At 38.3% G+C, this 27,387-nt stretch overlaps 1 protein-coding gene across 3 annotated transcripts in view; it reads right to left on the bottom strand.

Annotated features, from left to right (window-relative positions):
- Nucleotides 1-27,387, bottom strand: part of Nkain3 (Sodium/potassium transporting ATPase interacting 3) — a 696,335-nt gene that overhangs the window by 181,620 nt on the left and 487,328 nt on the right. For all 3 annotated transcript variants that reach the window (XM_039110792.2, NM_001109540.2, XM_063288441.1), the window contains exon 4: nucleotides 1,238-1,435. In XM_039110792.2, coding sequence (XP_038966720.1) covers nucleotides 1,238-1,435 — 198 coding nt within the window. The remainder of the gene's footprint in view (nucleotides 1-1,237; nucleotides 1,436-27,387) is intronic.

A 27,387-nucleotide genomic window follows, 5' to 3' on the forward strand; every position in this document is an offset into this window, starting at 1 on the left:
CTTTGAATGTGGTAAATGATTAATTCTATCTCTCTATTATCTATCTATCCATTTATCCATATATCCATCCACCGCTGTACTCACTCACCCACTCACCTACCCACCTATCCATCCATCCATCCATCCATCCATCCATCCATCCATCCATCCATCCATCCATCCATCCATTTATGTGTCTATTTATAGTCTTTTCAAGAGAGGGTTTCCTTTTTGTAACAGAGCCCTGACTGTCCTGGAACACATTTTGTTGACTAGGCTGACCTTCAACTGGCAGAGATTCCCCTGCCTCTACCTCCTGAGTGATTAGACTAAAGGCATGCACTACTATGCTCCACAGTTCTTTTATTTTAAACCAGACTGGAAGAAAAAGATTAAAGAAGAACCAAAAGGAAAAAAATAAATATTGATAAAAACCATGTGGAAATGATGATATATGGTACCCAATAGGTCTTAATGATATACTGTTATTTAGCTGGGCATGGTGACACACCTCTTAATCCCAGTACATGGGAAGCAGAGCCAGACAGGCCTTTGAGTTCAGACCATCCTGATTTAGCCTTCAGAGTTCCAGGCAGAGAAACGTAGTAAGACCCTTTCTCAAAAATAACATAAAGCACTCTGTGTAGTACTTGATATCACATATATTAAATAATTCCACTCTACACAATGGTCAGAATGTGAGTAGGAGTCCTGTGGAAGGAAATTACCTTAATTCCTAGGACATAACACTTTTGGTGGTAAAATCAATCCAATTCCTCTGTTTCTTTACAGGACTACGATCTGACACCAAACGTTAAAAATGTTTCTGGGGAAGACTTATTTTTTTTTAAGGAATGATTATTTACAGCATGAGAATGACGTGAATTATGATTATCTAGCCGATATAAGGGTTTCCATACTTACCCTAGAACTCAAGGCCACTACTTGAAGACTACATTACCCTTATACCTTGGAGTGTTCATTGGATAATGGACCACTTCAGGTGGTGATAAAGTAGTACAGGTTGGATATCAAGTTGGAAATCACAGTAATTACCTGACTCTAAACACAATAACTATATGTGTCTGGAAAAATTAGGTAACCATCTACTATGTATCATTAATGACTCCAAAATTGTTGCTGTTTATGCTGTTAATGTTTTCTCTGTGCTTATCTGAAGCTTTTGCTACTACCAGATAGAAGATACAAGATGTCAACAAAGAAGACTATCAGAGAATGATACAAAAGTGTGACTTACAGATAGCAGTATTTGTACAGCACTGTGGATGACCTCTAGGTACTGGAAATCGACGACACAGCCTGTGACTGAGACATATGTGTAGTCATCCATCATGTCATGGGCTGATGGTGGTAGCACTCTCCGGACACAGCCAGGTCCATGTTCCCTCCACCATGACCGATGTACAGAGATGTTGAAGGTCATCAGATCTGTGTCCTATATGGCAGTAGACAAGGGAACAAAAGCGACAATATAATTGCATCATATTTTTGGCTTTGACATTGGAAAGAGTTCATGATAGGCAGAAATACAGAGATGATTTTAATTTCAAATGAAGAAAAAAATAGAAAGCTAAAAAAGGCATGTACAGGACATGTTGGCACCACTGGGTTATAATCATTCAATGGAGAGACACAGTCTTTTGAATAATAACATTAGCCTTATAAGATTACTAAATATCAGTGATCCAGGGGGCTTGTATTTTGCTTACATACAAATAATCTTTGCTACATTTCTTATTGTGATATCGTCATTGATATCATCATCCTATGGTCGTATTTTCTGAGTGCTTTGTTACATACTAGATGATGTTTATAAAAGTTCCACACACTACAGCTGTCTTTGAGGATTTCCTTGGGAGTTTGTTCAGACTTCTCTGCAAATATCAAATATATGTATGATCATCTCTAATGTAAAACAGTACAATATTTTCATATAGACCAGTGCTATCTGTACCTGACTTCAAATAATTTCCATATTTTATATAATGACCAGTACAGTGTAAATTCTATGAAAGTAGTTGAAGAAATAATAAGAAAACAGTCTGTACATGCTTTGTAGAGGTATGGTTTTGTCTTATTTAATGACTTTTACTAATTGGTTGGTAAAATATATGCATATGAAACCCACTGATATGACTATCTTACTATATAGCCTCTACTATCCATGTAGGTAGTAGTATATACTTATTATAATTTACTGAATAATTATTTCCTCTAAACATATGTCTAGTTTCTAGAATCTGAATTTTTTTCTTATGTATCATCAGCAAAAATTTGAGGATTAGCGGTCAGGATGTTATACATGAATGGGTACAGACTATATTTGCAGGTACAGGTCTTCTCCTTCTTTTCCCTTTCTTTCTTCTCTTGCCTTCCTTCTCTCCTTAATTCCTTCATATCTTTCTTCCTTTCTATCTCCAAGGCAATCTCTTACAACTGAAACTATCCTCAAATGTGCAATGCATTGAAGAGTGGCTTGAACTCCTGAACCTTCTACCACCACTTCCTGAATGCTGAGATTACAGCATATGTCACTATATGTGGATGAAATCACATGTAATATAAACAGGTGGTAAATGGAGATGAGACAGATATACAGAGAAAGAGAAGAAGCCAATGTGACCATATAGGTAGACATTGGAGTGATTGAAGCCACTGCCAAGAAATGCTCTGGACATTGAAGGAGAATAATGAAATGAAGAAGAAATCTATTCAGTTAGATGTTCATAGCACTGCCAACAACAAATTCAACCCAAGAAAACTTATTTCAGATTTCTGCCTCTGGAAATGAGGGAATTCCTATTGCTTAAGATAAATAATTTGCAATATTTTATTATCACAGGCACAAAAAAATAGTGTAGGCAAAGAAAGTAAATTATTATAAGTAAATAAATTGGTGTAAGTTAGTAGAGCATGCAAGGTATAGAGTGAGGACTTGGAGCTATGACGTGTACTTTTACATCCTTGAACAACATCATGTCTACTCTTTGCTCTCTCTCCCATTAAATATTTGATTATGTTCTATACCCTGAAGAGAGTTATTTCCCTTCTCCAAATATATTAACAAATAGATCCATACTCACTTCAAAGGATAAAGAAGGTACTCCTCAATTTTTACAACTTAAAATTTGTCAGAGTTCTTAGTGGAGACAACAACTACAGATTTTCCATCTTCAGGAGATGACTTTTACTCTAGGCTAGGCATGTCTAATAGTAAAAGCATGTCAAAACATTTTGATTGTCAATAGGCAAGTATCATTGGCAAGTTTGAATTATTACCTCCTGTGACAGATTTATATGTGTTAAAAAGTGTTATAAAGTTACATTAGGCTATGCGTATAAGGTATATATGAAAAATATCCATACTTCAATGTATTTTTACAATAGAAATGAATACATTAGACTTCAGTCCCACAATAAAGGTTTCTTAATGATGTGTAAATATTAGAAAACCCAAATGAATCTGAAAAATTTCTTGTCCCAATCACTTTCAATACAAAATTCATAATCTATATTTCTGCAAGGGCACTTGTGGGAGACTGATATTTAATATTTAAAATTTTGGGTGACATGGTAGACTAGAAATTGCCTTTATGTAACTTGATGAAAAGACAGAACAAGTGAAGGAAAAAATAGACTCTATTACAAAGAGAGAAAGAAACATCTTTGGAAATGTTAAAGATCAGTGCAGGGCATCTGAAAAGGGCAGAGAAAGAACAGGAATACTGTCAGTAGAAATATACCAAGCTCAGGACATCTCTGTAGGGGGTGTTTCTGATGCTTTGATTGGGAATCTGCATGTGAACACTGAAGGCTCTGTTCTCCAATTTGTTCTTGATTGATCAATAAAAACAATGGGACTTTCAAGTTCCATCAGAAGATGAGGGGGGAGGAAAGGGAGGGAGAGAGATCCATAAGACATATGAGATCTTGGGTAGAGTGTCCATTGACTGCTTCCCTGATTGGGCCTGGGGTAGCAGATAGGAGATTAGAAACACAAATAAGTTGAGGACAGATTTAGGCTATGGAGCAAGGAGAAGGTTCCTGGATAACTATGTTGAAGGCAGATTTAGTGTTTAGCAAGGAGAAAAGGGAAGAGAACACTAGTAGTGGCAGGCTTAGAAGAGCTCAGTCACTGAACCATAAAGCAGGTTTAAAATGAACTGTGTGTGTGTGTGTGTGTGTGTGTGTGTGTGTGTGTTAGCTGATCTGAAGCAGACTTCATCAATTGAGAATAATCTTGAAATATGAGAGCTCTGTGCCTAATGTCAGCAAGTGGCTCAACCTCTAAATCACCTATTCTACAATTGTGTAGAATCTGAAAACTATGAAGCCAAAATAGGTAATTTGATGCCCACATGTATATCCCTTCAACAAGGTGATTAGTACATGGGACATCTTCAAAGTGTGATGACTGCTGTATCTTTACAGTATCTCTGTATGCCCTAGCATGCATAGCAGCAAACTCTTAGCTCAAATATCAAGTCACTTTGGTGGACACAATCTGAGGAATATTGTGAAGGTAGGAGAGTTTTCAGAGACTGCAAAGAGAAGGCTTACCTAAGTCCTGATGCACATAGAAGGGACTCTACTAATGTGAAGACATTGCTGGTGGATGCCACTGCCTTTCCAATGTGGGTTTAACCCCAGCATAAGGCACAGGACAAATGAATCTACGAGTGCAACTGACTTCCATCCACGTTGCATGGCTTGCTGAGATTGTGTGTTTCATATTAGTTGAATGAAATATTCTGAGGATGTTAGTTTAGTATACTTGATTATGTCATAGTTTTACTATATATTTTTAAGAAAGAGCTTGTTTGACCTGTCTAAAATGAGAAAGGGCTTGAGATGGTTCAGAAGTCAAATGTGTTTGCTACATAAACCTGGAAACGAGTTTGGTCAATAGAACCAAAGTAAAAGGTGAAAGAAAAAGCGCAAGGCCCTGGGTTCGGTCCTGGTCCCCAGCTCCGAAAAAAAGAACCAAAAAAAAAAAAAAGGTGAAAGAAAGAACTGACTTCTCAAGTGGTCAATGAATTCTACATAAACAATGTCCAATCCCTACCTCCACTCATCATGCACACACATACACAGTACTAATAATGAATATATTTTAAATGAAGTGTGAGAAAAGAATATTAAAGCCACCACAAAAATTATATCAGGATCCATGTGACTTTTCATGTCCATCATGTGTTTTTATAAATTTGGGAGGTTTAATTATTGGTGAACATATGTTTATAATCCTTGCATAATAATGATGAAATATTCAATTTATTAATAGTGTTGCCTTCTTTATCTCTTATGACATTTTATTGTATGCCTATTTTTATCATATATCGCAATAGCTATGCTTTTTCCTTTTGCTCGTGCACTAGATTGGCTCATACTCTGTGGCAGTCTTTCACAGACAAGTGTCATTTCTCGTGGAAAAAAGTAATTTAACTCTGATTTTTAGTTTACTTAGCTGCTTTGCATCTTTATTTCTGAATTAAGTTTATATGTGTTTAAGGTTATTATGGCTATGGATAGACTGGCATCAGTGTTTATAATTTTGTTGTCCATGTTTTGGTTGGATATTTTATTGGATTTGTTCTGATTAGGTATTTTTTCCCCTTTGTCTACTTGAAACAAGCTATAGTTATCTGGGAAGCAGAACCTTAATTAAGAAAATGTCTCCATCAGCTTAGTCTGTAGGCAAGTGTTTGGGAGCATTTTTTTTGATTATTGGTTGAAGTGAGAGGACCCAACCAATGTGGTTGTTGCTTTTCTAGGTGGTCCCGATGGTATAATAAACCAGAGTGAGGCAAACAGGGCAGGGACAGGACCATGAAGCCTCAACCCTACACAAAGCAATGTATGTAACTGAGGAAAGCTGGGAGTGGGAGAACACACCAATTGGTTGTTCACTGCCAAATAGTCAACTCAGAAAACAAACATATAAGAAACAATACAGGGACACAGCAGGTTAACATTAATGAATAGATGATAATTATTAATACCACTAGCCCAGAACTCTAGGGTTTGGCTATGTCACAGCAAAATGGTAAACATTGGGACCTTCAGAACAGCCCTTAGGGCTATGAGAAAGAGATTGAAAATACATAATTTCTCAACTATGGAAAAATAAGGATGAAATACGAATTGTATGAGGGGCTTCACAAACCTAAAGGAACAAAAGCAGTTGAGCTGTGAGCCAACTTGTCAGAAAATTACTAAGGAAGGAGATAAAGAAATTTAGGGCATGGTGATCACAGAAGATCCCATCCAGCTAATTTGTGTGTGTGTGTGTGTGTGTGTGTGTGTGTGTGTGTGTGTGTGCTTACAAGAGCAGATAGATTCTTGACAGCCCAGGGCAGGGTCATTGGCATTTAGTCTAGGCTCTGCCCCACAGTTACCTGGCAATAGTCAGGTATGTCTGACTCACTATAAAAGGGGCTGCTTGTCACCTCCTCTCTCTCTTGCTCCTATTGCTCTTGCTCTGCTCCTTACCCTCTCTCCCCATTCCGCTCCCCATCTCTTTCCACTTGCTCATGGCCATCCTCCTCTTCCTCCTCCTCCTCATGCTCATCCTCCTTCTCCTCCTCCTTCCCTTCTTCCTCTTCCTCTTCCTCCTCCTCCTTCCTCTCTCTCTCTCTCTCTCTCTCTCTCTCTCTCTCTCTCTCTTTCTCTCTCTGCTCTCAACTTCTCTCCCTATATCCTGAATAAACTATTTTATACCGTACCATTACATGGCTGGTTCCTCATGGGGAAAGGATACCCCAGCATGGGCTTCCACCAAACATATCTATGGTCTCTTTACTTTTATAAAGCACAATGAGGGTCCCACCCAATTACCTTATCATCTGTTCTTAACAAAGGTAGATAGAGCTTATAATTCTTTTGCAATGCTAAGAAAAACTGTATGCTTGTTGTCTCCTAAGAATGAAAGACTTGAGTTCACAGGTTGTTGATTCATAAGGCAATCAATAGGAAAACTAAATGATGGGATTGATATGTGAAATAAAGGACTGGACCTGCGTTCTTCAGGAGATGAGCTTTCAGAGGATAAAAAGATAATGGATAAAAATAAAGATAATAGGATAAAAAGAATGAACAACCTGGACAACTGACACATGGAGATCTCTTAGAATAGCAAGCAAGCAATATAATATATATATGGTCTCCAGAGAGAAAGCAGACATAGAGAGATGCAGACCGGGAAAACTGTATCAAGCAGAGCACAGATCCTTAGCTTGGACACACAATTAGACTTTGAGTCATTCTTTTTTAAAAAAACATTTTAAAGAATAGTGCTTTACTGAATAAGTCTTATTCACAGAAAAATAAGCTTTAATCTACAACAAATGACACATTATAGAGCAGAAAGCAATTCTCATAAGTTTCCATAATGAAAGTTATCCATTAAAAGAACAAAAAGGAGTCATAGAATTATATTCACAAATGTAATACAACATGACAAAACAATTGGTCATTCTTTCAGGCAAAGTATAATAAAGATGCAAAAACAGAAATTACATTAAAGCCATAATTGCATCAAATTAAAAATGCAAGTTTATTAGGAAGTATATAGACAGTGATAAAACAGTAATCTTAAATGCTCATTGATAATACATAAGCACATAGTAAATGCCAAACATCTGTACTCACATCTGCTAATTTCAGCCTCCAAAAGGGAACTTTACCACTCAACCATTACTGCCCTATTGTTTAATTTGAAAGTATCAACAATTGTCCTGCTGTAGAAATTATGAAGCACCACTTAATGTGCTGTGAAAATTAAGAGTGTAATAGAATGAATAGTTGAAAAACACCTGAGACTTCCATGACAAGTGATTGGTATGGTGAGGCTTTTCAACTTCAAACTATGTCCTGGTAAGGAATCTATCACTAATTAGCCATATAACATCGAGCCGATTACCTCTCCTTTGAGTAGTTGACTCAACAATAAAATGAAGGTGGTGGTGGTGTGAATAAGCGATTCTCTAAGGTCATTTCTAGCTCTGATAGTCTGTGCTTTTATTATGTAAGGAAGAAATCTACTTTGCACTAAATGTTTCAGAGCCAAATGAAACATTAACATGAGGATAAGTTGACTGTTTCTATTAAGAAAACTCAACTGTATTTAGTAAGAATGTTGTTTGCTAGCTTTTGAAATAGTAATTTAAATATTTTTAAAGGGCAGAACTACTTATTTCTTACAATTTATGGTTTTGTTACAAGAAGCAGCCAGAGAAACAGATAATAGTGGCTAAAAGTTAACATAAGAGTTTCATTTAAGGGAGAGACCCAACCGCCTGGTCAGGTGGGCACTCCTGAGGCTGCAGAGCAGAAGAGACCACCAACACTGCTCACCCATGCCCACATCCCTGGCCCAAGAGGAAACTGTATAAGGCCTCTGGGCTCCCGTGGGGGAGCGGCAGGACCCCTGCCAGAGACACCGCCGGACCCTGAAGGAAACAGACCGGATAAACAGTTCTCTGCACCCAAATCCCGTGGGAGGGAGAGCTAAACCTTCAGAGAGGCAGACAAGCCTGGGAAACCAGAAGAGACTGCTCCCTGCACACACATCTCAGACGCCAGAGGAAAAAGCCAAAGACCATCTGGAACCCTGGTGCACTGAAGCTCCCGAAGGGGCGGCACAGGTCTTCCTGGTTGCTGCCGCTGCAGAGAGCCCCTGGGCAGCACCCCACGAGCAAACCTGAGCCTCGGGACCACAGGTAAGACCAAATTTTCTGCTGCAAGAAAGCTGCCTGGTGAACTCAAGACACAGGCCCACAGGAACAGCTGAAGACCTGTAGAGAGGAAAAACTACACGCCCGAAAGCAGAACACTCTGTCCCCATAACTGACTGAAAGAGAGGAAAACAGGTCTACAGCACTCCTGACACACAGGCTTATAGGACAGTCTAGCCACTGTCAGAAATAGCAGAACAAAGTAACACTAGAGATAATCTGATGGCGAGAGGCAAGCGCAGGAACCCAAGCAACAGAAACCAAGACTACATGCCATCATCGGAGCCCAATTCTCCCACCAAAACAAACATGGAATATCCAAACACACCAGAAAAGCAAGATCTAGTTTCAAAATCATATTTGATCATGATGCTGGAGGACTTCAAGAAAGACATGAACACACTTAGGGAAGCACAGGAAAACATTAATAAACAAGTAAAAGCCTACAGAGAGGAATCGCAAAAATCCCTGAAAGAATTCCAGGAAAACACAATCAAACAGTTGAAGGAATTAAAAATGGAAATAGAAGCAATCAAGAAAGAACACATGGAAACAACCCTGGATATAGAAAACCAAAAGAAGAGACAAGGAGCTGTAGATACAAGCTTCACCAACAGAATACAAGAGATGGAAGAGAGAATCTCAGGAGCAGAAGATTCCATAGAAATCATTGACTCAACTGTCAAAGATAATGTAAAGCGGAAAAAGCTACTGGTCCAAAACATACAGGAAATCCAGGACTCAATGAGAAGATCAAACCTAAGGATAATAGGTATAGAAGAGAGTGAAGACTCCCAGCTGAAAGGACCAGTAAATATCTTCAACAAAATCATAGAAGAAAACTTCCCTAACCTAAAAAAAGAGATACCCATAGGCATACAAGAAGCCTACAGAACTCCAAATAGATTGGACCAGAAAAGAAACACCTCCCGTCACATAATTGTCAAAACACCAAACGCACAAAATAAAGAAAGAATATTAAAAGCAGTAAGGGAAAAAGGTCAAGTAACATATAAAGGGAGACCTATCAGAATCACACCAGACTTCTCGCCAGAAACTATGAAGGCCAGAAGATCCTGGACTGATGTCATACAGACCCTAAGAGAACACAAATGCCAGCCCAGGTTACTGTATCCAGCAAAACTCTCAATTAACATTGATGGAGAAACCAAGATATTCCATGACAAAACCAAATTTACACAATATCTTTCTACAAATCCAGCACTACAAAGGATAATAAATGGTAAAGCCCAACATAAGGAGGCAAGCTATACCCTAAAAGAAGCAAGAAACTAATCGTCTTGGCAACAAAACAAAGAGAATGAAAGCACACAAACATAACCTCACATCCAAATATGAATATAACGGGAAGCAATAATCACTATTCCTTAATATCTCTCAATATCAATGGCCTCAACTCCCCAATAAAAAGACATAGATTAACAAACTGGATACGCAAGGAGGACCCTGCACTGCTGCCTACAGGAAACACACCTCAGAGACAAAGACAGACACTACCTCAGAGTGAAAGGCTGGAAAACAACTTTCCAAGCAAATGGTCAGAAGAAGCAAGCTGGAGTAGCCATTCTAATATCAAATAAAATCAATTTCCAACTAAAAGTCATCAAAAAAGATAAGGAAGGACACTTCATATTCATCAAAGGAAAAATCAACCAAGATGAACTCTCAATCCTAAATATCTATGCCCCAAATACAAGGGCACCTACATACGTAAAAGAAACCTTACTAAAGCTCAAAACACACATTGCACCTCACACAATAATAGTGGGAGATTTCAACACCCCACTCTCATCAATGGACAGATCATGGAAACAGAAATTAAACAGTGATGTAGACAGACTAAGAGAAGTCATGAGCCAAATGGACTTAACGGATATTTATAGAACATTCTATCCTAAAGCAAAAGGATATACCTTCTTCTCAGCTCCTCATGGTACTTTCTCCAAAATTGACCATATAATTGGTCAAAAAACGGGCCTCAACAGGTACAGAAAGATAGAAATAATCCCATGCGTGCTATCGGACCACCACGGCCTAAAACTGGTCTTCAATAACAATAAGGGAAGAATGCCCACATATACGTGGAAATTGAACAATGCTCTACTCAATGATAACCTGGTCAAGGAAGTAATAAAGAAAGAAATTAAAAACTTTTTAGAATTTAATGAAAATGAAGATACAACATACTCAAACTTATGGGACACAATGAAAGCTGTGCTAAGAGGAAAACTCATAGTGCTGAGTGCCTGCAGAAAGAAACAGGAAAGAGCATATGTCAGCAGCTTGACAGCACACCTAAAAGCTCTAGAACAAAAAGAAGCAAATACACCCAGGAGGAGTAGAAGGCAGGAAATAATCAAACTCAGAGCTGAAATCAACCAAGTAAAAACAAAAAGGACCATAGAAAGAATCAACAGAACCAAAAGTTGGTTCTTTGAGAAAATCAACAAGATAGATAAACCGTTAGCCAGACTAACGACAGGACACAGAGAGTGTGTCCAAATTAACAAAATCAGAAATGAAAAGGGAGACATAACTACAGATTCGGGGGAAATTCAAAAAATCATCAGATCTTACTATAAAAACCTATATTCAACAAAATTTGAAAATCTTCAGGAAATGGACAATTTCCTAGACAGATACCAGGTATCGAAGTTAAATCAGGAACAGATAAACCAGTTAAACAACCCCATAACTCCTAAGGAAATAGAAGCAGTCATTAAAGGTCTCCCAACCAAAAAGAGCCCAGGTCCAGACGGGTTTAGTGCAGAATTCTATCAAACCTTCATAGAAGACCTCATACCAATATTATCCAAACTATTCCACAAAATTGAAACAGATGGAGCCCTACCGAATTCCTTCTATGAAGCCACAATTACTCTTATACCTAAACCACACAAAGACACAACAAAGAAAGAGAACTTCAGACCAATTTCCCTTATGAATATCGACGCAAAAATACTCAATAAAATTCTGGCAAACCGAATTCAAGAGCACATCAAAACAATCATCCACCATGATCAAGTAGGCTTCATCCCAGGCATGCAGGGATGGTTCAATATACGGAAAACCATCAACGTGATCCATTATATAAACAAACTGAAAGAACAGAACCACATGATCATTTCATTAGATGCTGAGAAAGCATTTGACAAAATTCAACACCCCTTCATGATAAAAGTCCTGGAAAGAATAGGAATTCAAGGCCCATACCTAAACATAGTAAAAGCCATATACAGCAAACCAGTTGCTAACATTAAACTAAATGGAGAGAAACTTGAAGCAATCCCACTAAAATCAGGGACTAGACAAGGCTGCCCACTCTCTCCCTACTTATTCAATATAGTTCTTGAAGTTCTAGCCAGAGCAATCAGACAACAAAAGGAGATCAAAGGGATACAGATCGGAAAAGAAGAGGTCAAAATATCACTATTTGCAGATGACATGATAGTATATTTAAGTGATCCCAAAAGTTCCACCAGAGAACTACTAAAGCTGATAAACAACTTCAGCAAAGTGGCTGGGTATAAAATTAACTCAAATAAATCAGTTGCCTTCCTCTATACAAAAGAGAAACAAGCCGAGAAAGAAATTAGGGAAACGACACCCTTCATAATAGACCCAAATAATATAAAGTACCTCGGTGTGACTTTAACCAAGCAAGTAAAAGATCTGTACAATAAGAACTTCAAGACACTGAGGAAAGAAATTGAAGAAGACCTCAGAAGATGGAAAGATCTCCCATGCTCATGGATTGGCAGGATTAATATAGTAAAAATGGCCATTTTAACAAAAGCAATCTACAGATTCAATGCAATCCCCATCAAAATACCAATCCAATTCTTCAAAGAGTTAGACAGAACAATTTGCAAATTCATCTGGAATAACAAAAAACCCAGGATAGCTAAAGCTATCCTCAACAATAAAAGGACTTCAGGGGGAATCACTATCCCTGAACTCAAGCAGTATTACAGAGCAATAGTGATAAAAACTGCATGATATTGGTACAAAGACAGACAGATAGACCAATGGAATAGAATTGAAGACCCAGAAATGAACCCACACACCTATGGTCACTTGATTTTTGACAAAGGAGCCAAAACCATCCAATGGAAAAAAGATAGCATTTTCAGCAAATGGTGCTGGTTCAACTGGAGGGCAACATGTAGAAGAATGCAGATCGATCCATGCTTATCACCCTGTACAAAGCTTAAGTCCAAGTGGATCAAGGACCTCCACATCAAACCAGACACACTCAAACTAATAGAAGAAAAACTAGGGAAGCATCTGGAACACATGGGCACTGGAAAAAATTTCCTGAACAAAACACCAATGGCTTATGCTCTAAGATCAAGAATCGACAAATGGGATCTCATAAAACTGCAAAGCTTCTGTAAGGGAAAGGACACTGTGGTTAGGACAAAACGGCAACCAACAGGTTGGGAAAAGATCTTTACCAATCCTACAACAGATAGAGGCCTTATATCCAAAATATACAAAGAACTCAAGAAGTTAGACCGCAGGGAAACAAATAACCCTATTAAAAAATGGGGTTCAGAGCTAAACAAAGAATTCACAGCTGAGGAATGCTGAATGGATGAGAAACACCTAAAGAAATGTTAAACATCTTTAGTCATAAGGGAAATGCAAATCAAAACAACCCTGAGATTTCACCTCACACCAGTGCGATTGGCTAAGATCAAAAACTCAGGTGACAGCAGATGCTGGCGAGGATGTGGAGAAAGAGGAACACTCCTCCATTGTTGGTGGGATTGCAGACTGGTACAACCATTCTGGAAATCAGTCTGGAGGTTCCTCAGAAAATTGGACATTGAACTGCCTGAGGATCCAGCTATACCTCTCTTGGGCATATACCCAAAAGATGCCTCAACATATAAAAGAGACACGTGCTCCACTATGTTCATTGCAGCCTTATTTATAATAGCCAGAAACTGGAAAGAACCCAGATGCCCTTCAACAGAGGAATGGATACAGAAAATGTGGTACATCTACACAATGGAATATTACTCAGCTATCAAAAACAACGAGTTTATGAAATTCGTAGGCAAATGGTTGGAACTGGAAAATATCATCCTGAGTGAGCTAACCCAATCACAGAAAGACATACATGGTATGCACTCATTGATAAGTGGCTATTAGCCCAAATGCTTGAATTACCCTAGATCCCTAGAACAAACGAAACTCAAGACGGATGATCAAAATGTGAATGCTTCACTCCTTCTTTAAAAGGGGAACAAGAATACCCTTGGCAGGGAAGGGAGAGGCAAAGATTAAAACAGAGACTGAAGGAACACCCATTCCGAGCCTGCCCCACATGTGGCCCATACATATACAGCCACCCAATTAGACAAGATGGATGAAGCAAAGAAGTGCAGACCGACAGGAGCCGGATGTAGATCGCTCCTGAGAGACACAGCCAGAATACAGCAAATACAGAGGCGAATGCCAGCAGCAAACCACTGAACTGAGAATAGGTCCCCTGTTGAAGGAATCAGAGAAAGAACTGGAAGAGCTTGAAGGGGCTCGAGACCCCAAAAGTACAACAATGTCAAGCAACCAGAGCTTCCAGGGACTAAGCCACTACCTAAAGACTGTACATGGACTGACCCTGGACTCTGACCCCATAGGTAGCAATGAATATCCTAGTAAGAGCACCAGTGGAAGGGGAAGCCCTGGGTCCTGCTAAGACTGAACCCCCAGTGAACTAGTCTATGGGGGGAGGGCGGCAATGGGGGGAGGGTTGAGAGGGGAACACCCATAAGGAAGGGGAGGGGGGAGGGGGGAGGGGGATGTTTGCCCGGAAACCGGGAAAGTGAATAACACTCGAAATGTATATAAGAAATACTCAAGTTAATAAAAAAAACAAAAAACAAAAACAAGAGTTTCATTTAAGGTTTAAAGATTATTTTTATTTCATGTGTAGGCATGTATGTCTGTATATGTGTACATGAATACATGCTCCCATGGAGGTCAGAAGAGGGCACCAGAGCTGGAGTTACATGTCATCATGTGGGTCCTGGGAACCAAACCTAAGTCCTCTGAAAAAGCAGCAAGTACTCGCAACAGCAGAGTTATCTTTCCAGGCCCTCTTTTAAGCTTTAGTCCAAGATCCTCCATCAAGACAAATCCATGGAGGATTCTAAAAGTTTTAGGATGAAAGTCAACACTTAAGAGTATATATGATGTTCTTGAGCTGGGTTCCATCATCTTGGAAGATGGTTGTGTTAATACTCTTGGTTTTTTTTCTCTCTTTTGTGTGTGTGTCTGAGTGTAAGTGAGTATCCTCCATAGTGTGCATGTGGAGGCGGAGGATAACCTTTGGAGGCCCTCACCTTCCCTTTTAGTTTACCATGGTGCCTCCTTGTTAAAACATAAGCGATTAGTTGACCATGAGGTTCTGGACATTCCACCATCTACTTCCTGTTTCACATATGCATTCAGGAATTACAGGTACTTGGGCTAGTACACTTAGCTTTTTGTTTGTTTGTTTTGTTTTGTTTTAATTTGATTTGTGAAACAGGGTTCCCTGTCCTGGAACTCGCTCTGTAGGTCAGGCTGATTTCAAACTCACAGAGATATGTCTACCGCTGACTCTCAAATGCTGGGATTAAAGGAACCACCACCTGGGTGCACTCAGCTTTTATGTGGGTTCTGGGGAGCTGAATTCAGGTCCTCAAGCCTATTTGGCTAGTTCTTTTCTTCACTGATGGCTACCTTCTTAAAAAGAGATTTGACTAAACTGGCATATGTCAACTCTTTTCACCACTTCCAGACATCCTTTTATTAGAATCCCTCTCCAAGATGAAGATGGTCCTTGGCAGTGCTCCTCCATGGTATATGATTCAATTCTTGATCGCAGGTTTGTGCCTTCAGTTACTGCCCTAATTATTTGCTTTACAAATTGTAAACTGAATAAATCCTTTTCTCCTTAAATTCATTTTTAAATAGTCTTTATCACAGCAATAGAAATCTAACAAGGACACAAAATAAATAAGAATTTCGATTGCCCATGTGAAACAGAGGAAGAACTAACAATGCAGGGCAGTTCAGTGGCTGCCAGGCCAAGGCATTGAACAATTAAGCATACTGGGGAGTAGATGGTGCCTAAACGACAGCACTGCATCACTGGGAAGCTAGGTGAGTAGAAGGCACTCAGGCAAGGATAGAGCACAGGGCAACAGAGGGAGTGGACAGAGCACAGGCTAGAGAACTGCCCAGCTGGACAGCTCAGGAAGGAAAAACAAGGTCAGATTCTTTTGGGTTCACAGCTTCCTCTCCTCCTAAACAGGTCATGTCATCCAGGCCAGACACTTTTTCTGGAGCAGCTCCATATATGGCCTTTGCTGAAAGGCCAGAAGCCCTTAGTCAACTGAGCATCCTGATCCCTGCTCCTTTGGTTGTTTTCAGTTCTGTCTGTGGATATTTTAATAGTTTTTAAAAGTAACGGTTTGGACTCTGCAGTCAAAAAGAAGCTGGTGGAAAGGAGAAAGCCTTTGAAGCTGCAAATGGGTAAGATTGAATGTCACCAGTTTTGCCTTTGAACGATGAAGAAACACAAGTATATCCCACACACTCTGTTGGATAGGGTGAGGCAGGAGGTCACAAAGATACCCAGAGTATATTTCAGGGCAAAGCTACCCTATGTAGTTATATTTTTTTCTCAGCTTAAGAAATTGAAGGGAACTTTATGGGCATGCCTGAAATTATACCAATAATAAAACGTTTTACATTTTTTTTGCTTGTTGGTTTGCTATTCAATTACCTTTACTGCAATAGTACTTTATTGACAATAAAACATTTCAGTTCATTTTTAGGGTCTGTTGATTTGCTACATGAATCATTTCCAGCTCTTAGAGGGTAAAATATTACAGAAAAATAATTGCTTTCATTGGTGAATTTAGTTTAATGCAAAGCAATTTACCTGCAGGCAAACTGCAGAGATGCACACTGACTGCTCCACTTCTTGATCATCAGATTTAATATCTTATAGTTATTCCTGATTAATATAGAAGAGCTCTGTGTTTTCCCCATCTTATTAGAATTCATTAGGTTCCAGATGAATTAGCATGATCTCAAAATTCTGAGAACTTTTCCTCTTAAGTATTCATATCTAGTGATCTTCGTTACTGTAGAACATAAGTTTATTTCAATGTGACTTTGACTAAAATGTATACAAATAAAACACAAATTGTGCATATTTGTTAAAGCCATAAAACATCTCAGCATAGTTCTTACTTATCTTTAGAGATACAACCATTTATTAACCATACTATGCTTCTACAGATGGTATTAAAATTTGACAGTGAACATCAATAGCACAAATTATATGTAAGGTTCACACTTCATAGGTTTGCTCTGGAGTTTTATTTTATGTTTGTATCAATTTTCTGTGTCCTTCACTATTAAATTTCAAACACAAAAATCACTAAACATATGATAACTCGGTTTTCTCTCAAGACAAATGAGACAAAAGGAAATGCATAAAATGACAAGTGTTGAAACTCTTTTACTACATCAAGTTCTAGAATTTTTAAATACACATATTATTATGAAACTATAGAACAATATTAAATTAATTTTTAATATTTCAAATGTCATTTCTCCTTCTCATTTGTAACTAGAATGCAATATGATGATTGAAGTTGACCTGATTAAAATTTTTCAAAAACAAATTTAACTTTGAGATTATTTTATAACATTAATGATTATCCAAACAATAGTGTTTGGAATGGTAATGAAGGGTAACAGAGTTTAGCTTCTCAAAATGTAGCATTTCAGCACAAAAGTGACTTAGAACTATAAATCTTTAAAAGTAAAATTTCCTTGTTTAAATAAGGATCTTAATTTAAAAAATTGTCCTTCCTCCTTGCCTGCAAGGAAAGGCCAACCTTGATTACCTAACATGGATTTACCTGTTGCCAGCTGAAAATTGCATAGAGGAACATCCACACCATTGTCTAGGATTTCTCTCTTCTGTGTAGCATTCTACACACATTGCTTCCTGTGAGCATACTTAAGGCTGGGGTTTGAACCATTTCTTTGATAACAACCCAATCCTTGGGTGTCTCCCACAAATATATGAAATATATATGCCAAAGCTCTTGCCCATTTCTCTGTTATCCATTCTGTCCCATCATTTGCTATTCAGCCAAGCATGGGGTGGGGAGTGAACAGCTGCCGAAAGTGCACCCAGACTCCAGGTATCTTTCTTGTGAGGTCATGTGTAGGGGAAGGAGGTGATAACTAAAATCTGGTTCCCTAATTGCTTCTTGATTATGTCAATAAGGACAGCAGAAGCCAATCTCTGGGTGAAGGTGTAGAGATGGGATTTCCAGCCCGACAAGAAGAGAAGCGGACACAAAGAGGATTGGGAATTCGAAGGAGGCTGTGGAGCAGATAGGAAGTGGCAGACATGCAGGTTTCTTGGGGAACCTATAGTATGTAGCCTCCACTACAGACAGAGGTCAAGGAGGATGGAAAAGGCTACTATTGGATTAGGATAGGAAAACCTTTGCCCAGCATTTGTGTTATGTGGCTGGTGGTGCCTTAGGTGGTAGGAGAAAGGACGCAGCTGCGAGGTGGTCATTTGAAGTTTGATGGAGCTAGTGGTGGAAGTGGGGTAAGACAGCGATTGTCAGCATCAGGCAAGGAGCAAGCGTGCATTTTAAAATTATAGCAACAGTCAGACATGATGGCAATATGACAGTAAGATGGTAATTTTGACAGTGGACAAGGAGAGTAGCTGTTGATATAAGGTCAATCAGGAGTAGCTTTCTCTATACATAGCACTGTGATCTTGAATATCTGCCTTTATCCTCGTTTTGATCAGTTCTTTCATTGCATTAATCTACATTATATAGGCTTCCGGACATGTTCTTCAAATATTTGAAATACAGAAAAAGTTTGCATGAGTCTTTAGAAATGTTGCTTAATCTGGAACACATAGGCACTGGAAAAAATTTCCTGAACAAAACACCAATGGCTTATGCTCTAAGATCAAGAATCGACAAATGGGATCTCATAAAACTGCAAAGCTTCTGTAAGGGAAAGGACACTGTGGTTAGGACAAAACGGCAACCAACAGGTTGGGAAAAGATCTTTACCAATCCTACAACAGATAGAGGCCTTATATCCAAAATATACAAAGAACTCAAGAAGTTAGACCGCAGGGAAACAAATAACCCTATTAAAAAATGGGGTTCAGAGCTAAACAAAGAATTCACAGCTGAGGAATGCCGAATGGCTGAGAAACACCTAAAGAAATGTTCAACATCTTTAGTCATAAGGGAAATGCAAATCAAAACAACCCTGAGATTTCACCTCACACCAGTGAGAATGGCTAAGATCAAAAACTCAGGTGACAGCAGATGCTGGCGAGGATGTGGAGAAAGAGGAACACTCCTCCATTGTTGGTGGGATTGCAGACTGGTAAAACCATTCTGGAAATCAGTCTGGAGGTTCCTCAGAAAATTGGACATTGAACTGCCTGAGGATCCAGCTATACCTCTCTTGGGCATATACCCAAAAGATGCCTCAACATATAAAAGAGACACGTGCTCCACTATGTTCATCGCAGCCTTATTTATAATAGCCAGAAACTGGAAAGAACCCAGATGCCCTTCAACAGAGGAATGGATACAGAAAATGTGGTACATCTACACAATGGAATATTACTCAGCTATCAAAAACAACGAGTTTATGAAATTCATAGGCAAATGGTTGGAACTGGAAAATATCATCCTGAGTGAGCTAACCCAATCACAGAAAGACATACATGGTATGCACTCATTGATAAGTGGCTATTAGCCCAAATGCTTGAATTACCCTAGATCCCTAGAACAAACGAAACTCAAGACGGATGATCAAAATGTGAATGTTTCACTCCTTCTTTAAATGAGGAAAAAGAATACCCTTGGCAGGGAAGGGAGAGGCAAAGATTAAAACAGAGACTGAACGAACACCCATTCAGAGCCTGCCCCACATGTGGCCCATACATATACAGCCACCCAATTAGACAAGATGGATGAAGCAAAGAAGTGCAGACCGACAGGAGCCGGATGTAGATCGCTCCTGAGAGACACAGCCAGAATACAGCAAATATAGAGGCGAATGCCAGCAGCAAACCACTGAACTGAGAATAGGTCCCCTGTTGAAGGAATCAGAGAAAGAACTGGAAGAGCTTGAAGGGGCTCGAGACCCCAAAAGTACAACAATGCCAAGCAACCAGAGCTTCCAGGGACTAAGCCACTACCTAAAGACTGTACATGGACTGACCCTGGACTCTGACCCCATAGGTAGCAATGAATATCCTAGTAAGAGCACCAGTGGAAGGGGAAGCCCTGGGTCCTGCTAAGACTGAACCCCCAGTGAACTAGTCTATGGGGGGAGGGCGGCAATGGGGGGAGGGTTGGGAGGGGAACACCCATAAGGAAGGGGAGGGGGGAGGGGGATGTTTGCCCGGAAACCGGGAAAGGGAATAACACTAGGAATGTATATAAGAAATATTCAAGTTAATAAAAAAAAAAAGAGATATATGCTCAATTTGGCTTCATATAATCTTCTCCATTTCTAACTACAGATCCAACTAAATAATAACTACATTTTTCTTTCAGTCTAGTCTAATCAAAGGGTTGCTGTATTCATTTTTATTTAGGCATCTATATTCTTTATCTTTTTACCTTGTTTCATCAGTTGCCAACTCAACTGGAAGCAAAAAAATATAATATTACAGGGAAGTCCATGTATGCTTAAAAAGCAAGAGTTTTCTTGGTTTTCAAGAGTTGCTATAATTTGTATTTACACAATAAAATCATATCAGTAAAACACTCCATCTCAAAATGTAAATTGTAAGAGTTGAGGTAATTTTCTACATATCTAATTATCTTCTTTATACTAAGGATTTTAGGGAGAAATGTGGATTTATATTATATGCAGAAAACAGTGTTTCAAAGGGATGTTTAAGTTCTGTAATGCAAAGACTTCCCATAGTGACCTACAAAGTTTACAGATTGAACTAACCGGAGACACAGAGGAGGAGGTAGGTCAGTTATTCTCAGTAGGGAGTCTCTGTAGGGCAGTAGTCTAGGGTTATAGTCATCAGGGAATGAGATGCTGTGGCTGATAGTGTCTGTACACAAAAGTTTAGCTAAAGGGTAATAATTTATAACATTTGTACTTGGACCAGAGGAAGATGTTACCATTTCTCTGAGCCTCACCCAGGGAAGGCTCTGCCATTTTCATGAGTCTGAGGAACTGTGGCCCTGGACATGGCATGCCCATGTCACTGATACACAATTTATTTGGAATTTCATCACTTCCTCCAACTTCTCATTGATTCAAATATAATAGTGATTGTGTACTCTTTCCCTGCAGTAAGAACAGATGCTATAGAAAGGTTTACAGAATATCTAGGGTTCCACAGGGGAAAATCTGTCATTTGTTGATGCTTTCTCAAGTCTTCCTGCAGGTCATAGTGATATGTTGTGTACTGCTAATGTTGAATATAAATAAGAGTGTGAAAACTCAAGAACGGAGGTACGTCTCTGTAACCCTGGCACTTGGGAAACAGGCTAGAGGATTCAAACAATTTAAGGATAGCCTGGACCCATAGTGAGATCATGTGCACGTACATGCACACATACATACCTACATATATATATATATATATATATATATATATATACATATGCATATACATATGTAGGTAAATACTGAAAAGCCTATCTCCAAAGTGGGGACTGGCTATTGAGCATTTACATACTCAAGTTCTCGTTTTTACATCTGTGCATTGCTGTAGTTTTTCAGTTCAACAGTTCACAGGCCAGATACAGCCTTTTATCTTTAAGCTGGTGTTTGATGTCATAGTTTGGACCACTTCATGAAACAATGGAAGCCCACCCACACATTATATGGCATTAATAGGAGCTATGCATTGGGATTCAGAAAGAATAAGAGTTGTTATCTCTTCTTTCATGGAATGCATATTATACAGGGAAAGACAGGTAACAACAACAACAAAAAAATCCAAACAAACCAAGTACACACATAAAACAGTTATACAATGTGAAAGTCACATAAGAACTACTTTATTATCAGTGCACAGTATTGCTTTATATGAAGTGCCTAGAAACTACTTCTCTGAGTTGAGTAGATATTTAGGGTAAGATATACACAAAGGGGCTAGAGAAATAGCTTAGTCTTTAAGAGCACTTGCTCTTGCAGAGGACCAGTGTTTGATTCCAGGCCTCCATTCACTGGCTCACAACTGCCTGGAACTACAGTTTCAGGAAATCTGATGCCTTCTTCAGATATCGGTGAGCATAAAGCACACAGATGGTGCACAGACATACATGGATGGAAAAACACTCATACACATATTACAAACTGAGTACATCTTAAAGAACTTGAGAAAATATCTACCGAAGGAAAAGAAAAATGATTAATAGAGGTAAATATCAGGAAAAAAAGAGTTTCCAGGCTAAGAGATTACAAAGATGAAGGCCCTAGATGATAAAAGGGTTTGAATGTTCAGGGAACTGACAAATGGCTCTGTAGATGACAGGAAGCTAAGATGAGGATTGGGTAGTTTTAAGGAGATTTGAAGTTATGGAAGACAAATCCCTGAAAAAAATCAAGAAATACTCAAAGTCCAGCCAAAATATTGATGTCATCTGATTTTTAGGAATTTAGAGAATGGATGTGACTGGGCAAAAATGGAAAATCATTTCTGTAGTGGGAAATGCGAAAGGTGATGTAAGGAACAGATTGTTGTGATACATTTCAGAAAACTCCCTTTCTCCTTCCCTGAGAATGGGATATGGAAATTGTTATTGAGCACTGTGAGAAGGTTGCTGGAGGCTGAATGATAGCACTGAAGAAGGGTGTATTGTTGCGTTTGCCATTCCTGGTTCTCTGGAGTTTTTAACTCTATTACTTGTACACAGAAGTCTCTGTCATAAATGGAGATTGGGTTTTCCTGTCCAGGTACAGACCCTACCAGAGATTTTTGCTTGTGGCATTCAGCTTTGTACAATGCAATTCTTTTTATCCATGGCTCTAATTTGGAGCACCAAATTTCTTGTAGTTGTATTTGTTGTACACATTTAAGAGCTCCTCACTCTTCTGTTTGTAATTTTATATATGGTAGAAATGGTAGTGACTTTCAAGATCTCTGTATGCTGATTCAAACACTAGAAAAATCCTTAAACTTTTTTCCACCTATGGATAATACAGTTAAGGAAAATTATATAAAATATGAGTACAGAAAATATAACTAAATGGAGCAAATGTCATCTCTTGAGAGAGGGATGGAAAACATTTGTGGTGTAGTCAGCAAGAGAGGGTTGACTATGCTGGGAAAGCCTCATGTCTTTATTTATACTGCATTGGGGAATGTCTACATGTTGGATGTAGTTATTCCAGGACTTTCTGGGTATCCTTCATTGTCTCAGTCATTTCAAGTTGGCATGAGTACGACCAAGCCAATATCTTAGCAGAAACAAAAAAGAAAGGTGTGATCAAGAATCTTTTCATATATAATTAAAATTGTTAAGGAACATGTACAAAATGTGAAGAAGAACAGAATTCCCTTCCTTGAATTATTTGTGCCTGACTTCATGCTGTTGAAAGGAGTCAATAGGAACCTCCTCCTTTCTCAATAATGGCTGAATAAATTATCCATCTTATTAGGGTAAGTGAAGCAAATGAAGTATTAAAAACATCATTTAACTGGTACATCCGAATCAGAGTTTTATATGGTATATTGTTTATACAATGTGGCATGATCTTGTCGGTCCAACTAGAATTTTCATAATTTCTTTGTGTTAGAAGCATTCAAAATTTTCTCTAGTCCTTTGAGTGGATGTTGGTGTGTTGCTCATCTGGCTGTGCCTCAGAAGACATGAATCAATTCCTTCCTAACTGTATTTGATGCTGCATCTTCAACCTCTAACTAGTATCACTCCCTGCTATGCTTCTGTGTTTAATCAGCTTTCAATCACTGAGAAAATACCTGAACTAATCAGTTTAGAAAATCCTTTGGTTTATGGTCATAGAGATTTCATTTCATGGTTACTTGGTCTATTACTTTAGTCCTATGGTGATGTGAACATTGTGCAATACATGAAATGACAAAGGAAAGCTATTCACTTCAAGAAAGTAAAAAACTGCACCCAGGAACAGATTGTGTGCTCTATTCCCCCATCCCCTACTCCCAGAGACAGCTTGATACCTAGATGAGATGTGCCTTTCCCTTCCCAATACCTGACCTAACTGGGATCCCATTTTTCATGGGGCCAGAGGATGAAAGACCTCCCAGCCTGATGGACACACATCTTCCTTCCAGTCTGTATCTGTGTCCAGAGATCAAGGAAACTTTAAAAATAAATCTACTCACAGTAAACCCAAAAGAAGAGAACCACACAAACATAATAAAACCTCTAACAGCAAAAATAACAGGAAGCAACAATCAATGTCTTCAATATATCTCAACATCAATGGATTCAGTTCCCCACAGACATAGGCTAATAGACAGGATACATAAACAGGGCCCAGCATTTTGCTAGACATAGGGAACACAGCTCAGTGACAAAGGCGGATACCACCTCAGGGTAAAAGGCTGGGAAATAAATTTCCAAGCAAATGGCCCCAAGAAACAAGCTGGATTAGCCATTGTAATATCCAATAAAATAAACTGTCAACCAAAAGTTATCAAAAAAGATGGGGAAAGACACTCCATACTCATCAAAGGAAAAATCCACCAAGATGAACTCTCAATGTTAAATATCAATGCCCTTAATGCGAGGGCACCTACATTTGTGAAAGAAACATTACTAAAGCTCAAAACACACATTGAACTTCACACAATAATGGTGGGAGACTTCAACAACATACTGTCAACAATGTATAGAACGTGGAAGGAGAAACTAAACAGAGTCATAGTGAAACTAACAGAAGTTATGAACCAAATGAATTTGAGAGATATTTACAGAACACTTCACCCTAAAAAGAGAGAATATACCTTCTTCTCAGCACCTCAGCACTACATGGTACCTTCTCCAAAGCTGACCATATAATTGATGCAAAATAAACCTCAACAAATGTAAGAAGATGGAACTGATGCCATGCATTCGATCAGATCACAACAGATTAAGGCTGATGTTCAACAACAACAAAAACAACAGGAAGTCCACGTACTCATGGAAGCTGAACAACTCTACTCAATGATAACTTTGTCATGGAAGAAATAAAGACTTTCTAGAATTTAATGAAAACGAAGGCAAAACATACCTACATGTATGGAACACAATGAAAGTAATACTAAAAAGAAAATGCATAGCACTGTCTTCATAAATAAATTGGGGAGATCCTACACTAGTGACTTAACAACACATCTGAAAGCTCTTGAACAAAAAGGAGTAAAAACACTAAAGAGGTATAGAGGGCAGGAAATAATCAAACCCAGGGCTGAAATCAACCACTTAGAAACAAAATGAAGTATAAAAGGAATCAACAAAACTAGAAGCTGGTTCTTTAAGAATATCGACAAGATAGACAAACCCTTAGCCAAATGAATTAAAGGACACAGGGAGAGTATTCGAATTAACAAAATCAGAACTGATATAACAGCAGAAACTGAAGATATTAAATCATCAGATCCTACTACAAAAGCCTATATTCAACAAAACAGGAAGATCTAGATTAAATTGATGATTTTTTAGACAGATACCAGGTATCAAAGGTAAATCAGGATCAGATAATCCTCTAAATGGTTACATAACATCTAAGGAAATAGAAGTCGACATTAAAAGTCTCCCAACTAAAAAAGCACGGGGTTAGATGGTTTTAGTGCAGAATTCTATCAGACCTTCAAGATTTAATATCAATTCTTCTCAAACTATTCTAAAAATTAGAAACAGAAGGAACATTACTTAATTCATTCTATGGAGCCACAGTTATGATGATACCTAAACTATATGAAGACCCAAAAGAAAGAGAATTTCAGACCAATTTAGTTTATGAATATTGGTACAAAAATACTCCACAAATTTCTTGCAAACTGAAACCAAGAACACATCAATATGATTATTCACAAGGATCAACTAGGCTGCATCCAAGTGGTGCAGGGAAGTTTCAATATACAGAAATCCATTAATGTAATTCACTATATAACTGAGCTCAAAAAAATCACATGATCGTCTTATTTGCTGTTGAAAAAGCCTTTGACAAAATACAACATCCATTCATGTTAAAAGTCTTGGAAAGATCAGAAATTCAGGGCACATACCTAAACATAATAAAAAACAATATACAGCAAACCAATAGCCAACATCAAATTAAATGGAGAGAAATCTGAAGCAATACTACTAAAATGAAGGACAAGACAAGGCTGCCCACTGTGTTCCTATGTATTCAATATAGTACTCGAAGTTAAAGCTAGAGAAATTAGACAAGAGTAGGTCAAATGGATATGAATTGGAAAGGAAGAGGTCAAGGCATCACTCTTTGCAGGTGATAGGATAGTGTACATAAGTGGCCCCCAAAATTCTACCAAAGAACTCCTACAGCTGATAAACAATTTCAGCAAAGTGGCTGGACATAAAATTAAACAGATCAGTAGCCTTCTCCTACACAAAAGATAAATGGGCTGAGAAATTAGGGAAACAACGTCCTTCACAACAGTCACAAATAGTATCAAATATTTTGGCATTATTCTAACCAAGCATGTGAAAAATATGAATGACAAGAAACTTCAAGTTTCTGAAGAAGGAAATCAAAGAAGACCTCAGAAGATGGAAATATTTTCTGTGCTCATGGATCAGCACAGCATTAACATAATAAAAATGAACATCTAACCAAAAACAATCTACAGATTCAATGTAATCCCCATCAAAATTTCAACTTAATTTTTCACAGAAATAGAGAGAGCAATTTTCAAATTCATCTAGAATAACAAAAACAAAAACAAAACAAAGCAAAACAAAAAACAGGATAGCAAAAAGAATTCTCAACAATAAAAGTGTTTCTGTGGGAATCACCATCCTTGACCTCAAGCTCTATTACAGAGCAATCGTGAGAAAAAAAACCACATGTTATTGCTACACACAGGTAGGTCACTGGAATAGAATCTAAGACCCAGAAATAGACTTACACACCTATCATTACTTGATCTTTGAGAAAGTAGTCAAACCTATCCAGTGGAAATAAAACTGGCAGTCTGCATGTAAAAGAATGCAAATTGATCTATTTTTATCTCTTTGTACATAGGTCAAGTCCAAGTGGATCAAGGACATCAATATAAAACCAGATATACTGGATCTAATAGAAAAGAAAGAGGAAAAGAGACTCAAACACATCATCAGCATAGAAGAAAATATCATGAACAGAACACCAATGGCTCAGGCTCTAAGATCAATAATTCACAATGGGACATCATAAAATTGAAAAGCTCTGCAAGACAAAGGACACTGTCAATAGGACAAAACAACAACCTTCAGATTTGGAAAATACCTTTACCAACCCTACATCTGATAGAGGACTAATATCCAAAATAAACTAAGAACTCAAGAAGTTAGACTCCAAAGAGCCAAATAACACAGTTAAAATGGGGTAC

The sequence above is a fragment of the Rattus norvegicus genome, chromosome 5, assembly GCF_036323735.1.
Source record: "Rattus norvegicus strain BN/NHsdMcwi chromosome 5, GRCr8, whole genome shotgun sequence".
Classification (NCBI taxonomy): Eukaryota; Metazoa; Chordata; class Mammalia; order Rodentia; family Muridae; genus Rattus; species Rattus norvegicus.